Source organism: Hermetia illucens, chromosome 1 (assembly GCF_905115235.1).
Source record: "Hermetia illucens chromosome 1, iHerIll2.2.curated.20191125, whole genome shotgun sequence".
Lineage (NCBI taxonomy): Eukaryota > Metazoa > Arthropoda > Insecta > Diptera > Stratiomyidae > Hermetia > Hermetia illucens.
The window spans coordinates 119,820,795-119,838,147 of record NC_051849.1 but is presented as its reverse complement, the minus strand read 5'-3'; the positions used below and the strand labels follow the sequence as shown (position 1 = coordinate 119,838,147).

General features: G+C 42.7%; 1 protein-coding gene across 8 annotated transcripts in view; it reads right to left on the bottom strand.

Moving 5' to 3' along the window:
- Positions 1-17,353, bottom strand: part of LOC119650945 (ras-related protein Rab-38) — a 392,470-nt gene that overhangs the window by 158,183 nt on the left and 216,934 nt on the right. The window contains exons 1-2 of one of the 8 annotated variants that reach the window (XM_038054196.1): positions 11,090-11,391; positions 10,955-11,007 (exon numbers count right to left, since the gene is read on the bottom strand). The exons of 6 other annotated variants lie outside the window; for them this stretch is intronic. In XM_038054196.1, coding sequence (XP_037910124.1) covers positions 10,955-10,957 — 3 coding nt within the window. In that variant the 5' untranslated portion in view covers positions 10,958-11,007; positions 11,090-11,391. Of the gene's footprint in view, positions 1-10,954; positions 11,008-11,089; positions 11,392-17,353 lie in introns of those variants that run through there. One more of the 8 variants, XM_038054229.1, reaches the window with a different exon arrangement.

Genomic DNA, 17,353 nt, shown 5'->3' with positions numbered 1-17,353 from the left:
AGAATATCTTCCAGGGCTCCAGGACATGACTCTGATTCTGAATTGTGTGGTAAATTAAGTATATGAGAGACCAAACAAATAAAATGTCGTCCTGACCTGGTGGTAACTAACATGACCGCATGGAAGGAGTTGATGGCACGAATAGCCATGTCGCCATCAAACCAATTATTGCTTCAATGATCTGCGACGGTGAAACAGTCGAGTTATCGCTGGAAGACGTCGGAAATAATCCTCCCTAAGGGCAATTTCCTTATACTCATGCAATTCGACGGTGTGATTCTTTGAGCGGCCAGGATGACTCGCAAGTCAAATCGGGCAAATCGATAAGCCTTCTTCTTACAATATCGAAATTATTCGAAAAACTACTACTCTAAAAGCTATTGCCAATCCTAGCAGACAGCAATCACCAATTCGGATCACAACACAATAGAGCAAATCCATCGAATTGTATCGGAAATAAACAATGTTCTCGAAGGAAGGAGGATCTGCTCAGCACTATTTCTTGATGTGGCACAGGCATTCGAAGAGTTTTGGCACGCAGATCTTATTAATAAAATCAAACTTCTAAGATCTGGTTGTCTCCACAATATATTAGTAGCGTATTTAACGAAACGCCGATTCTAAGTGAAATACGAAGGTATTCCCAATGAACAACATGAGATTAGAACAACAGTTCGTTAGGGGAGTGTACTCGGTCCTACACTTTCATCTACATGGCAAATTTCCCTGTTAGCGAGTTGTCTATCACAACTACCTCTGCTGACGACACTCCAACCGCGACAAATTTGCAACTCGAATGACATCTCAGGGATGTAGAGAACTGACTTTGAATGTGTGGGATGGAAATTAACGAGCTCAAGTATATGCAAGTAACTTTCACTTTGCGAAAAGGAAATTGTCCTCAAGTGAAGATCAATAACATCATGCTACCCCAATCGGATGACGATAAATACCTTGATAGAAGACTCAACTGAAAACGGTAGGTAGGTATCAGTGGCCGCTCGGGAAGCTCAATTAGCGCTGTGGTGCGCCGTTTTAATGCCATTAACTCCCAAGACCGTGACTGCTGTTATGGGACCAGCGATGCAGAGTCTAACCGGCTCGGATCTTCAGAGCCAGCCCGAAGCATTCACGAAGCAGAAAGCAGCTCTCCCACCCTGCAGCTAGAAATCTCTCGGAAGTCCTCAAAGAATGGTTTACCCAGTGTCCATAGTCTGACTCTAGCTAGAGCTGGGCAATCGCAGAGAAAGTTCATGAGGGTTTCCCTGCGAATTGTAAGGTGGAAACGATAGTTAACAATAATAATATAAATAAAAACAGTACTCCGCAGTAACCTGTCCCAAGCCCGGTTGTGAAAGGAGGAAGGGGTAGGTGAGGAAAGTGCAGGAACTTTACAGTCTTATAGATTACTCACTGAGGAAGCTATCCCCACACCCGGCAGTTAGGGATAAAATGCACCAGCATAGCTCCGCCTGCTGCATCTTGTTCGCCACAATCTGTGGCGACCACTTCAGCAAGTTCTCGTAAGCAGCGGATGAAGTAGACTGAAGAAATGGACTTCTGCATCATCCGCTCCTACTACGAAATAACGGCGGGGACGGGTACAACATCTTACCGCCCCTTGATGCGCAAGAGGTTCGTCGAGCCTTTTTCGCAATTCGCGCACGTAACTGTGCAACGAGTCGCAGATCAGTACCACTTTATTACTCGGCCACCATCAGAGAGTGTGTTCGACTTGAGGTCATCGGGAAAACTGGTAACCGAGAGTCGATGGGGGCAGAGGCGGCGGTATCAACAACACCACGCCGCAATGCAAGAAACAGTTTCAGCACTCGCCGAAGCACTTTTCTCCACTGTCCAACTGAGGTTTGGGACGAATTTCAAAGAACGTGTATAGAATTTTCGGAAAGGCATCCTTTGCATAAACCAGGTATTCCCAGGGTCTATGCATCTCCAGCAACTCCGAGAGTTCTATCTCAAATCAATCATGAGATTCCATCTCGACTGGGTGCTGATATGCCACTGCTGCAACTTCATCACTTGTGTATTGTGGTGCATTTGCGGCTATCAGATTATACAGTCAGAAGATTCGCTTTCGTGTTATTGGTTTGAGTGACCGAAGAGATCCACCATAGAAAACTCGTGTGGAACGTCGGCTGGACTCACTAAGGCAAGAGGTTGCTAGACTGATTCAGATCAGCACTGGCAATGCCAGCAGACAGGTGAGGAATAAAATGCAGAGGGTTTACAGAAATTGCGCCATCCCCAGTGAGACACCCGTAGTTGAAATTCTGGACACACTAAAGCAGAAACTTTCTGCCATATGCAGTTGTTTACGACGGTATGGCGAATGACATTCCAGGCGTATGAAGAATGAAACATACGCGAGGAACCAGGGAAGGTTTTCCGGACCCCTCAACGAATTCCAACAGAGCGCCCAGACAGTAACGGAACCGAAAGAACACTGGGGTGGACTTTGGGGGTTACCCACCTAGTATGCCCGCCGTGCCAACACGCCTGGCATGCATTTTCTGGATGTTACCGAAGAGGAAGTTCGACGAACCATAAACAGCCCAAAGAAATGGAGGGGCCCAGGTCTGGATCGGATGCAGAGTTTCTGGTATAAGAAATTTACCAGCGTACACAGTCGGTTGGCACACAGCATAAAGCAGGCCATGAGTCCGTCGGAGGAATTTCGACCCTTCCTCACTGTGGGGGTTACCTACTTTATTCCTAAGAAAGATACGGTGCAGGACGCCGGAGACACAAGATTGATTACTTGCTTACCAACCCTCTACAAATTCATAACGTCCACTATTAGTGGAAGGGTCAATGCACACCTCCAAACCAACAACATTCTGTCTGAGGAGCAGATTCGGTAGTTGTAGGACAAGGAACTAGAGGCTAAAGAAATCTCTTTAGTTGTTATATCGATCATGACAAGGCTTTTGATATCGTCCCGCATACCTGGCTAATCGATGTCCTACGTCTGTATCGCATTGATCCGAAACTAATAAAGTTTTTGCGACAGTCATGGAAGGGTGGCATACCACCTTATCAGTGCGTACATTTGAGGGTGCTAATACCACAGAGCCCATCCGTATACGGAGGGCATCTTCCAGAGGGACTCGTTGAGTCCGCTTTGGTTTTCTATGGCACTGAACCCCTTTCATGGCTACTGAATGATGGTAGAGGGCATAGTTTTGCAATTAAATAGGACCTACGTGCTAGATGCCAATTGACACACTTGATGTACTTAGATGACAGCAAGCTGTATGCTGATACTGACGGCCATCTTAGAAGTCTGTGGCGATTAGTCGAAATCTTCAGCCGTGATATTCGGATGGAGTTTGGATTAGACAAGTGTCGAACCTAAGCCATCCGCAAAGGTCATCACGAGTCGCATGCCGGACATAGCATTGGTGACCTCCATATCGAAGCTACGACCGAGACATACTTCTATAAGTACCTAGAAATTCGGCAAGGAACCCATGCTCTAGTTAATGATCTGAAGGATGCTCTGCTGTCCGAATTCCTGTGACGTGTTAAGCTGGTACTGAAATCGCATCTTTCGGGGAAGACTAAAATAAGCGCGTTGAATATATACGCTATCCTTTCACTGCCTTATGCATTCGGACGTGGACGAAGACCGATCTGGAAAACGTCCAGCGACGGATACGGACAACTATGTCCAAATTCCGAATGCATCATCCAGAGTCTGCCGTGGAGCACATGAACCTACTTCGTGACTTCGGAGCTAGGGGAGTGGTTAACGTAATGGCACAACATCATCGCCAAGTCGACTCCCTGCGCGCATTTTTACAGCAAAGAGCGGGCGAGTCCCTTGCATGCGGCTGTCTGTAAGGCAGACTGTGGGCTGACTTCACTTAACTTAAAGTGGGGTGAAGTCGGACCAAGAGCGGATCGATGAATGAAAGTCGAAGGCAATGCACGGTAAACACGTGACTTGTCTTTGGCAGCTGGGGAACTCTTCGTTGAGACGGAAGGGTTCATGTGTGCGATTCAGGACAGCGTGGTCACCACCCTAGCTTATAAAAATGAAAGAACGGGTGGAGAACGACCAGCGCAGAATGTGTGGTTCGGCGTTAGAGACGTTGGACCATCTCATTTCTGGCTGTACTGTTATGGCACCGGTGCAATACATCACCAGGCACAATCCTGTATGGAAGGTTATCCATCAAAATATGGGCTGATCACGGGAACATGTCCGGTTTACCGATATGAGCCGCAAGCAGTACTTGATAGTTCTGCTTACAGCATGTATTGGGACCGGCAAGTTCTGACTGATCGCCATACTCCACACAACAGGCCTGACGTACTGTTAGTTGACAAGACGGGTCACTCCGCGTATATTATTGATGCTGCTATCCCCCTTAATAGCAACAATGGCTGCGTGCTGGGGAAGTCTTTGCTGAGACGGAGGGGTTCATGTGTGCCATTCAGACCGACATGGTCGCCACCCGAGCTAATAAAAAGCTCATAATGAAAGAACGGGTGGAGAACGACCAATGCAGAATATGTGGTTCGGCGTTGGAGACGTTGGACCATTTCATTTCTGGCTGTACATCGAACGGAAATACGTGGAGAAGAAGATGAACTATGAGCCACTGGCTCGTGAATTCAAAGAAATTTGGCGTCTCGAGCGGGTGGTTGTAGTTCCCATAATATTGTCAGTTACTGGTATTGTACCTAAATCCCTCACGGCTTCCCTTGATGTCCTGCGACTTTCGCACCGTCTGGTTCAAACCATGCAGAAGTACACCATTCTGCATACGTGCTCGATGTGCGAGTTCTCGACGGACCATTAACTTACCATCAACCACCACCACCAACGCCCCTTTAGTTTTTAAGTATATAGGATCGTCCGAGTCTAAATGCTTGGCACTTAGTGCTAGTATGGCGCAACAATCCATATGGGATCAGGGCCTTGAAGTGTGTTAGTGCACTTCATTCAAGACCGTAACGGTACGCTACAGGATTGCAGTACCCTGTAGGAGGCAATGTGGTCAGCATTGCGCTCCTTCGAGATTATTACCCTGATTGGACGCAGGTATTCATTCACAGCTGAGTCGACTGGTATCCGTCGTGAAATCACGATACAAATCTCACTGCCACCAATGAGATTCAAACCGCGACTTTCCGTACGAGAGGCTTGAGTCCTAGCTATCCGGACGCACAAAATACACAAACGGTACTTAGAGGCGGAAAATCAACAACTTAAACTTAAGTTTAAACATTTTTTGTGGATGCTTCACAAAAGAATCAACACTTTCTCTTAAATGTAAGTTGTTGATCTACAAATTGGTGCTTAAACAGCAACATTAATCTGCTGCAGCGGGCTTAGGCTAAAATTCTGAAGTGTATTATATCCGTTGCCCCTAGGTATTTCCCCCAATGTTAATCTCCATGAAGACTTAGAGACCAGGACAGAAGTGGAGGAAATTGAGTGTTCCGCTAATAAAAACTTAGCCAGACTGAATGGTCACCCCAGTAACTTAGAGAATTTTATTTCATCGGAAATTCAAGCGGCGGAAAAGAGTTGACCGCTTGGACATAATGATCACAATATCCTAGAAAATTTCCTTTTTAACTTAATTTAAATTAAAGAAGAAAATGTTAAAATAAAAACAAGTCGGGAAACCGGAACCTGGGCGCTTCAAGTATGAAAGGTTTTTTTTTGCTTTTTGTGTGAGTATATTTGAGTGTAGAACTATGACATTTGTATGTAGCCAGTTAAGAATATGCATTTAGCATATCAGATTTAGTACATCTGGTTGTAAATTTACATAGTAAAGACAACTTTGAGCTACTGTAACTTTGTTACTAATAATATGATTTTGATCAAACTTGAAGACAATATGCTTCATAGTATATTTTATACTACTACCAACTTTTATAACTCTGAGATAAACTTAAGGGGGTTTTACTCAATTTCCCTAAAAATATGGTAATATACTGTTATTAACGTAATTTGAACGGATATCGATATGGAGAGTATTTTGAGGCCTGGACACCATATAGAGGCAGCTTCATGATTTTCTTCAGATTTTTCGGTTGGGTGGTTTCTGAGAATGGCTCCGTTAAAGAAATCATCACTTTGCACCCTTCCCATTCCCCGCCTTTTTAACAAATCTCAAAACTAAGACCGGCTTCGAAAGGTACTAATCAAGACCTTTCATTTGATGCCCCACATGCCTATATTTGGTGAAAAAAATTTTATCTTCCCTCCCCACTCCTAAGTGAAATCTTTATTGCATCACTGGAGGAGAAAGTGGAGCAGGATGGATGACTGCCAAATACATGGTTGAGGTGCGTGGATGCGGAAACAAGTATCAACAATATGCTGGATAACATCAATACGCTAGACCCTAAAATAACCTTCACTCATGAGATTGAAATTAACAACCAATTGCCTTTCTTAGGTATATTAATCAAAAGTCAAAACGGACAATTTTTTTTTCTATTTACAGGAAACCCACCAGCACCCAGCGGACAATCCTGGTCACTTCGTTCCATAGTTCTCAGCATAAAATGGGAGCTTATGGCACGATAAACCACCGCCTTCTAACAACCCCGCTCACAGAGGAAGATTACTAGAGCGAAAAACACTACATTATGGACAGTGCAAGAAAGAGCGGGTACACCAGCACCATCATAGATACGATGATCAGGAGACACGAAGGATAGGACGTAGTAACCTCACTACACTATACAGCCAACAATCGACTTCTACAGCATTAAAAAGATGAAGCGTCACCTTCTCAAATCTGTCAAAGCATATAAAACGGACACTAAAAAGGTTCTACCAGCTAAAATCTCAACTGACTAGAGAAAAGAACCGAAAAACGGTAGAGGAGATGAACGGTATATATAAAACCGCCTGCTCAGATTGCCCGAAGGTGTATATCGGACAAACAAAACGCTGGTAACCACTAAATTTAGGGAGCATACGAAGGAAGCAGAGTTGGCTATCAAGTACTGCCGAAAACCCACGAAATCTATGGTGACTAAGCATATGGTGGAATGCCGCCATAAAATAAGCACCGACAATCTGAAAGTTTTAGAACAGGTAAGAAAAATCAAACAGCTGAACGCCTACGAAAGCTTATTCATTAGCAAACAGTCGGTAGACACTAGATTAAACTCAAATCTAGAAAATTGCTATTCACTGTTATTTAAAAAACTGATTAAAAACATCTTTTTTTTCAGGATATACAAATAAGTCTTTAAAATGTAATTAAATATGTACGTATATCTTCTAGCTTGGAAAAGACTGATTGAATGAATGAATGAGTGATGAAGGAATATGTACGTATATAGTATATGCGTGCTAATGGACTTTGCGGGTAGTACCTAATTCTGATAGATATAAGAAGTAAATCGGAAATATGGGTACGATCAATTTATATATAATACGTACCTATATTTGTACAGTATTCGAAATTAGGCAGTTTGTTTGTTTAGGGTGAGCGTGACATCTACGGCTGTAATATGTACGTATGTATCGTAGTTTTGTAGCTGTATACGGATAGAAAAATGTGCCTTGAAATTTATTACATTAGATGAGCACAAAACCTTTATACCCGAAGTGCGAGCTTCCGGTATTCCGACTTGTTTCCTTTTTGGTGCCTGTTGATTCCCCAAAGCCTCCCACTCCTTGTCTCGCACTCTTTTACTTGAGCGAAGGTCGGCGACTTTGTGCTTGGGTGTCACTTGGGTCGCCTGTGACACTGTTGACGCTGGGATATTCGGCTTTCCCTTAGGCTTTCTTATTTCTTCCTGTGATCTATTGTAAAGCACCCTGATGGCTCTCACCATGTTCTTAATGGCTTGGTGCATGTTGTGCTTGTCCTTGATGAATTCGGACAGCTCAACTATTTTAGTCCCAAGCTGCATAAAAGGTAGTTCTTCTGGGTCAGGGCTCTGTTCTCGGTGAGTCCTGGCTAGATTACTCCTTTTACTAACTCCTTCACCTTTTTAAGTTGTTGAGCCCCCATGAGTTTTCTCTTTTGTCGGCTTTGATATTGGAGGAGACCGTAAAACTGATGAGCTTCTCCTGAATGGATCTATTTACTGCTGCTGGTGTACCTCCTGATCAGATCCGATGGGTGTCGAAATCGCCTTTTTTGGCCAGCTATCTCCTTTTAGCCCATTATTCTTTGCCTTTGTAATTGGTGTTCTTGGCAGAGTTGTGCCTCGTTTGAACACCTCCCTCTCCAAATCTAAAACACTTGTAGTATTAGATGCAACGATGGCCAAATTGTCCGCCACCGAGGCACTGCGGTCGAGCGATATCGACGGCCGGGAGCCCACTTGCTCACTCCCAAAAGCCGCCGGTACTGGGGTTCCAAGCCCCTGCACCGTAACTTTACTCCTTCTCAATTCGTCCATGTTGGTTTTATTTTCTGAGTGTCCTTCCCATAGCCATTTTGGTCCACGCACCAGAGATAAGAAAACACTAGCCCATGCACAGTCAGAGAAGAAAATTGCATGAACACATATTTACACATCAACAGGTATGCCCCAAACCGCCAGCTGGGGTCGCGCCTGATGGGAGATCTGGCTAATCCTCACAGGAATGTCTGTCTGTCTGTCCGTCTGCCTGTCTGTCTGTCTATCTGTCGTTCACAGGCACTTTTCTCAGAAACGGCTTCGGAGAAGGTGGGAACTGTGGACCCCCGGACATGCAGTGAGTGATACATTGCGATTTAGGTGCCCATACATGTAAAAAGGGGGTGTACATTTTTTTTTCACCAAATATAGTCATGTGGGGTATCAAATGAAAGGTCTCTATTAGTACTTTTCGAAGCCGGTCTTAGTTTTGTAGATTTTGTAGTTTTGTAGATTTGTCAAAAAGGCAGGAAGTGGGAGGAGTGGAAAGTGATGATTCCTTTAACGGACCCATTCTCAGAAACTACCTAACTGAAAAATCTGAAAAAAATCATGAAGCTGCCTCTATATGGTGCCCAGGCCTCAAAATACTCTACATATCAATATCTGTTCAAATTAAATTAATAATGGTATATTACCATATTTTTGGGAAAATTGAGTAAAACCCCCCTTAGGTTTACCTTAGAGTTCTAAAAGTTGGTAGTAGTATAAAATGTGATATGAAGCATATTATCTCCATCAAAATCATACTATTAGTAATAAAGTTACAGTAGCTCAAAGTTGGAGATTACGTTGTAGAAATCTCGGGTACACGTCGTATCATCGCACTGCCACAAAACAACGTGAATGGCCTCACGTTTAACTTGTGAATACATGTGATATACATGAACAAGCAGTGACATATAAATACTTTTGCCTCGATCATCGAAACCGTGAAAAAAACGGAATGAGGATAGTACCGGAAAGAACGCAGTCAAAGTTTTTAATGGTGTTTTTCGTTCCAGAATGAATGTACTTTTAATCGTTATTTTATATGTTTATTTTTGAGCTTGTAGCATATTTTGTATAGAATAACACGCACAATTTAAATTTTCTAAAAAATGTATGTGGATGTGTATAGAATAAGACGCATAATTTCAATTTTTTAAAAAAGTTGTCGTAAAGTAACAGCTTTCGTTCTTGCGTTTTCATCAACATTTTAGGCGAAAAAACGTACTCACTTATTTAAAAATACGATCTTTTTACAGAAAACTTTGACAAAAATGAAGTAAGTCGGAAACCGGAAGCCCAGCGCTTCGGGTATAAACGGTTATGTTGATTTTTGATGTAAGAATATTTGGTTCCATTTATATATATAATACCTCGTAGTACATATACGTTGAATATACCCGATATTGAATTCGATGTGGGACTTATGCTTTATAATATCTCTGAGCTAGTCACTTGCGTTATTTGAAGTGAAAGAGGCAATTTGGACCTACTATAACTTTGTTAATAAAAATTTCCAGTATGATGCTTCCTGTTAAAAGTTTATGGTAAAAATTTGCCGTTCTAGGATGAAATTAAGGGAAATTTTCAGTAAATGTTCCAAGTATATGAATATAATGTTATTAACTTTATTTGTGCAGATATCGGAATGAAATGTTTTTGAGGATGATACCATGATATCATTTGCACAGTCCACCATACTTTTTTTTCCGACTTTTAAGTTGGCTAGTTTGCAAATGTTCACTCCTTTTCTAGCCAACTGTATCACAAGAAAAACAAGACCGTACCATCATAGATCCACCTGACCGTTGGAACTCATAATGTTTTCTACAAAGTAGGCGATCATGACGAATCCCTTCTGTTGAAAAGAGTATAAATTTTGATTAGTCGAGCCATAAGATATGAGAGTTCAAAATGGGTTGACACCCCATTCAACGTGCTTTTCGCAAATCATAGTCTTGCGTCACAGATTTTTTCCGTGTGGAGTGGAAAAGTAATCGGTTTTCCATGCCTAGACATAGAGCAACAAAATCTAACATAAATAAGTCATAAAAAAAATACTGATTCTAGCGATACTTGTCGTGATTATCAACTTCCACGAATTGTCATCCAAATCTACGACATGGGGACACAAATCTAAACGGATCTTTTCACAGAAACGAACAAGCGGACGATCCTGGGTCTTATTTGATATCCTCGGACTACCGCTACCCTTCTTTCTTGCAACGGGGTTCATGTTGTGAGATGCTGAATTCCATAGTAACTACTCTCTGACTAGGGCGTTTTGTACCACTTTATTATTATAAATTACTTTGAGCCCGTTTTTCTTCGATATAGTAAACATAAAAAATTGCGAAAATGGCAATAATGGTAGAGATCGCTTTATGACAACTTTTTTCAAAAATTTAAATTATGCATCTAATTCTATATAAGATATGCCACCAAATCATATATAGCATACATACACCATAAAAATTAAAAATACATGCATCTTTTGATGGAAAATATTTTAAAAACACTGAACACTTCCTCCAGCATTGTATTGTATGTATACCATATCGCGCTCCTAATACGTCCGAGTAAACGACCGCCTTCAAAGAAAAATCACTGAAAGCGACCAAAGTCAAATGATACAATAGATTCAAACTTGAAAAAAAGATACATATAAGGTATTCGATAGCTTACTTACTGGAGTAAGTAGAGTGAAATTAACACTATATTTCTCAAATCATTTTTAGATATCGGCCGCTATACCAGCGTACCATATTGGATTCATAACGTTCACCAACAACGATGACCCCATATCAAGCTTCTTTACAAGTAATTCAATCTAGTCAAGAAAAATTCACGGTACTAGTAAACCTATCTTATATATATGTATGAATGTATGTAGCGCACATACGAAACGGGGCAAGATTGCGAAAAGAAAACTAAGAAGTTGATTTCCGATTCACCACAGAATGTAATCACTCCTAAGGTTTCCATGATACTATCAGATTGATTTCAGAAAACAGAAAAATATTCTATGGTGCTTTGGTGGATTATGACGAAAAATGTATACATGTACATATGTAAATATATTTATCTCTGTGCCTCTCTCTGGTTTCCCAGTTTAATATTGTATTTACATAGCTATGTACAGTGAAGTGCCATCGAATTATGAACACTATTGATATATTGCCGTTTACAATGTGAAAGAAAATAAATTCGAGCACAATTATCGCAAACAGGCGTTTTTAAATAAAATATATTACACTTTTCTAGTTATTAGTACTTTGTCCATTCAACTTTGCTTCTAATTATGCTTTCAATTCTGCGCGGACACTCTGAACACAATAGTCAATGCATTAGAGGATTAAAACTTGCTTCATGGGGTTTTGCCTTACATGAATCTTTTGTTTTAAAACATTCCAAACATTTTCAATTGGGATAATGTCAGGGAAATTGGATGACCAAGCAAGACTGGAGGTTTTATTTTATATTTTTGAAACACAATCCGGTCTATTCCCAGCGCGATCATGTGTTGTACTGTAGACTCGGTCGGTTGCTCTTTCCTTCATGAATATTTTTAGTATATGTACATAGAAAGTGTTCTCATACTTAACTCTTTTAACCGGGCAATTTCTCGTTAACTATGTTGTTTACCACGATTGAAAGTAAGAATACGACAACGGAATAACGATTTGTGCATTTTTTCATGGAACGTGCGCTCCCTGTACAGACCGAATGCTGATCAGCGGCTAGCCGGAACCCTGTCCCAATATAAGGCAGATGTAACAGTGTTGTAAGAGATGCCAGTTTTCTGGAGAAAAGCCACTACACCATATATTATATTATAGTGGCCATCCAGTAAATCATACGCTCGGAGTAGGCTTCTTAGTCAGGAAAAAATTAAACCTACTGTTATCGGCTTTGAAAATATAAGTGAAAGGCTCTGCGTTTGCGAGGCAAATTTAGAAATATAGCCTCATAAATGTTCACGTCTCTAAAGAGGAGACTCGGAATGTCAACGAGGCAGTTGGGGGGACCCTCAAAGCCTGTGCCAAGTATGATATCAAAACCATATCATTGGAATGCTCCAAAGGCCTAATCAGGGCGATCAGACCCGAGTCTGCACAGGGACTCATCTGAAGTGGCAAATTGGTCACGAAACCTTACCAGGGGTATACTGGTACCATGGAAACCGGGAAAGCCCCTGGACTCACATACTTCGGGTGAACTCCTGTTGTATGTGAGAACAGCTCGGTTATTTGCGGTTGGTCCCCCTAGTGGGAGTTTCATGGTGGTTGTGGTTATGCTCAAGCGAGAAGAGAACTTCGGGCCTCGACGTGGTGTTGCGTATCAACACGGGTGCCGTACTCCATAGTTCGGTAGAGATTTAGGTAATTCTTGCATCCACCAGTATGAATGCTAAGCGATGCACTTGGTATAGATTGGTACCGTTGTTGCTTGTCTCAGCGGGGCTCTGATTGTGGTCACAAAATCAATACGTGTCTTAAGAGGACCGTAGGATTAAGTCTCACGACAGGTGCCTACGTAAAACACCATGGGCTTCAGTTTCTGGTTAGCGATGGAAAAACTGTTGGAATATGGACATCAGTTGCACCATCTTTTCATCGACTTTAAAGCCGTCTATGACAGTATAGCCAGGGTAAAACTTAGACGGCCATGAAAGAATTCGGTATCCCGACAAAATTCATAAGACTGGCTAGGCTGACCCTGACCAATATGCGAGGTTAGATAAAAGCAGCAGGATCATTCTCGAGACCATTTAACACCAACAACAGTTTAAAACAAGGGAGTGTGTTATCATGCGTCCTCTTTAACCTGGCCGTGAAGAATATGATTCGCGATCCAGATGTCAATGCAAGAGGCACCATTAATGCACATTAATGAAGGCAAGAGGTAGTAATTAGTGGCAACGTCAACGTCAGAAACTAAACAAATAACCACAATAACGAAAACAATAAAGATAGGGGATTACAACTTTCACTGGGTAGGGTACCTGAATGCATTTACGCACAACTAAACATCTCCCCATCGCCAGAGAGCTAGCCTGGAACCGTCTGTCACATTACTTCGGGCTAGTCCCCGAACTCTCCCGCCTTGCGGAGCCTTCAAAGCAGCGAATTCCTTTCAGCAACGCGAAGGAAGAGGAGGAAGGGAACTGTCAGTTCAGGGAACCCCCTGCCATCCGACTCCTCCACCGGCCGAGCTCTATCTTGAGAAGGACCCAAACGTAATGGGCAACATGGCTTCACCTGTCAGAACTCATCAGTATCTCTTCGACAATGCTATCTGGAGAGAGATCCCCTGTGTTTAATTAGAGCTGCTGACGAAACCCCATCCCACCTTCCACAAGAGAACAAGTCGGAATATCGGAAGCTCGCGCTCGGGTATAAGGGTTTTGTGTACATCTTATGTACATCTTATGTCAATTTCTATTCCTATATAGCTACAAATCCAATATATTCCTTCATCGTTCATTCATTCATTCTCTTCCAAACTACAAGATATACGTACATATTACAGTCATAGATATTATCCTCACCCTAAATGAACAAACTGCCTATTTCCAAATACTGTACATATATATGCACGTATATATTATAAATTGATCGTATCCATATCTCCGATTTACTTCGTGTACAAAAGCGTACATATGTACCCATAGAGTACGTATATTAGATGCGGCTGGTTTAATGTACAAATATATCTATCTGAATTAGACACTACCCCCAAACTTTATTAGCACGCATATATTATATACCTACACACACATCTGTTTGGGTAATTGATATTCATATACAAATGACTAAAAAACTAAAAGAAAATAATTCATTCCGACCCCATTCATAAGAACTCATTTCGTTGTGGTATTGATATGTGAAGATGACGTCATTCAGGTTGTAGAGTGCACGACATCCACAAAAATGGCAAAGTTTTATCCCCTATAACTTTGTTAATAATAGTTGGATTTTCTTCAAACTTGACCAAATTGTGCACTATATTCTTCGTTATACCTTTGCCAAATTTTATACTTCTGGGATCAACATAAGGGGGGTGCCGGGTAAATTTATAAAATGTGAAAATATACTATTATTAACTTTATTTGTGCAGATATCGGAACCGGATGTATTTTGAGGACTAGATTTCATAGAGGTGCACCACTGTGATTTTTTTCAGATCGGTTGGATAGGTTCTGAGAACGAGACCTATTACACTTTTTGGGGGTAATATTTTGAGCCCTCACTCCCCTATGTTTCACCCAATATCAATTATTGGACCAGTTTTGAAAAGTACTAATTGAGTCCTTTCGTTCGATACCCCACATGACCATATTTTATAAAAAAAAAATTTGCACCCTTCATTCGCATGTATGGGGAGCGCCACTTAAACGTAACACAAAATGGCGGTTTCACACAAAACCTTAAAGAGTGTGATGGACGTCGTCCACAACTTCATTGCAAAACACACAACCCGGAGATCGAGCCTTTCCAATCTTGTGCAAGTAAGACTGAAAACCTCCATCATCATCATCATCATCAACGGCGCAACAACCGGTATCCGGTCTAGGCCTGCCTTAATAAGGAACTCCAGACATCCCGGTTTTGCGCCGAGGTCCACCAATTCGATATCCCTAAAAGCTGTCTGGCGTCCTGACCCACGCCATCGCTCCACCTTAGGCAGGGTCTGCCTCGTCTTCTTTTCCTACCATAGATATTGCCCTTATAGACTTTCCGGGTGGGATCATCTTCATCCATACGGATTAAGTGACCCGCCCACCGTAACCTATTGAGCCGGATTTTATCCACAACCGGACGGTCATGGTATCGCTCATAGATTTCGTCATTGTGTAGGCTACGGAATCGTCCATCCTCATGTAGGGGGCCAAAAATTCTTCGGAGGATTCTTCTCTCGAACGCGGCCAAGAGTTCGCAATTTTTCTTGCTAAGAACCCAAGTTTCCGAGGAATACATGAGGACTGGCAAGATCATAGTCTTGTACTCCACTTGTACTTGTGTCTTGTACGTTTCGAGCGGAACAGTCTTTGTAAGCTGAAGTAGGCTCTGTTGGCTGACAACAACCGTGCGCGGATTTCATCATCGTAGTTGTTATCGGTTGTGATTTTCGACCCTAGATAGGAGAAATTGTCAACGGTCTCAAAGTTGTATTCCCCTATCCTTATTCGTGTTCGTGTTTGTGTTTGACCAGTGCGGTTTGATGTTGTTGGTTGATTCGTCTTCGGTGCTGACGTTGCCACCATGTATTTTGTCTTGCCTTCATTGATGTGCAGCCCAAGATCTCGCGCCGCCTGCTCGATCTGGATGAAGGCAGTTTGAACGTCTCGGGTGGTTCTTCCCATGATGTCGATATCGTCAGCATAGGCCAGTAGTTGGGTGGACTTGAAGAGGATCATACCTCTTGCATTCACCTCAGCATCACGGATCACTTTCTCGAGGGCCAGGTTAAAGAGGACGCATGATAGCGCATCCCCTTGTCGTAGACCGTTGTTGATGTCGAATGGTCTTGAGAGTGATCCTGCTGCTTTTATCTGGCCTCGCACATTGGTCAGGGTCAGCCTAGTCACCTCCATGCCGACTTAAAAATTGGGTAAAGAAATAGTCAGTCTCACCGTGCTTCCGATTCAGCCACGCACCTAAGTTGCCGATGAGTCGCGCAGTCCATCTGCCTCTAGTTTCATTTTGCCACTAGAGCTGCCACCCGTCTAGTATGCGTTGCGGTTCTTCACGAGCAACAACCTCCTTTGGGTCATCTTCCTTTCGCTTGAATATGGCTTGACGCTCTTTAGCAAGAAGGGCAACGGGGGATACTCGCGCGATCACCATCACGGTCGGTTTAGAGACACTGTGGTACGCAGCTGCAAAGCTCCCCGTCTCTGTATTTGCGCGAGACGTTTACAATACCTATGTTAACCTCCTTGCCAAGAACATTTGCCCATACCTCTGCGCCGTAGAGAAAGACAGACTGCGTTGAACTCATCAGGAGACGTCTCCTGCTAGATGTAGGGAGCTCAATGTTTGCCATTAGCCTACTTAACGCCAAAACTCCAGCTGCAGCGTTGAGACAACCCGAGGTACTTTACCGCTGACTTTGACGCGATTATCGACTCGCCGAACGATATGGGACGCAGGGTTGAATTCGCTTTTTAGTCAGGATGACTACTTCGGTTTTTTCCAGTGCAAGGTTGAAACCATGAGTAGTCCGCTTACCCATCGCATCAATATCAGTCAATATAATCTGCTTTGCGCCGATTCGATAGTACGTCCAGCACAAACGCCGCGGTATCATCTACATAGCCGACCAGGCGCGGCTCTTTTGGCATGTCGAGTTTAAGTAGACTATCATAGGTAGCGTGGTGGAGAAGAGCTCTAATAATAACGGAGCCAATGGCCAGCACTAAGATAGCCGAGATAAACCTCCATCATACGAAAGCTGCATCAGCGGTAATTGCAAATGCAAGTTCCAAGGAAAACAGATTCGCAGTCTGCAAGGAGGAAGCATGCATGTAATTGGGACTCCTCTTGTGAAAAACCAAGAGCTTACATAATTCTTAAGCGTAATTTAAAATATATGTGTTTTTCAGAGTTCCTGACCGGGGACTTTGTGGCTATCCAAGTCTCATTTGAAGCCGGGAGGAGCACTCGAGGGACAGTCGTGGCATCGGGATACTTCCCAGGAGACGAAATCCGGGAACCACCGGAACAAGTCACTAAACTGGTGAAGTATTGTGAAAAGAGGGCGTTACCACTTCTCCTCGGCTGCGATGCCAACGCCCACCACAAAATCTGGGGAAGTAGCGACACCAATCGAAATGGTAACTTCTTGAATTTATTCTTAGCAATAAGAGAATGGAATGGGGATCCTATACAACGCACTTGAGCAACAACATTGCCCACCTTCAAGGGGGCAGTGAGATCAGGAGCGAACT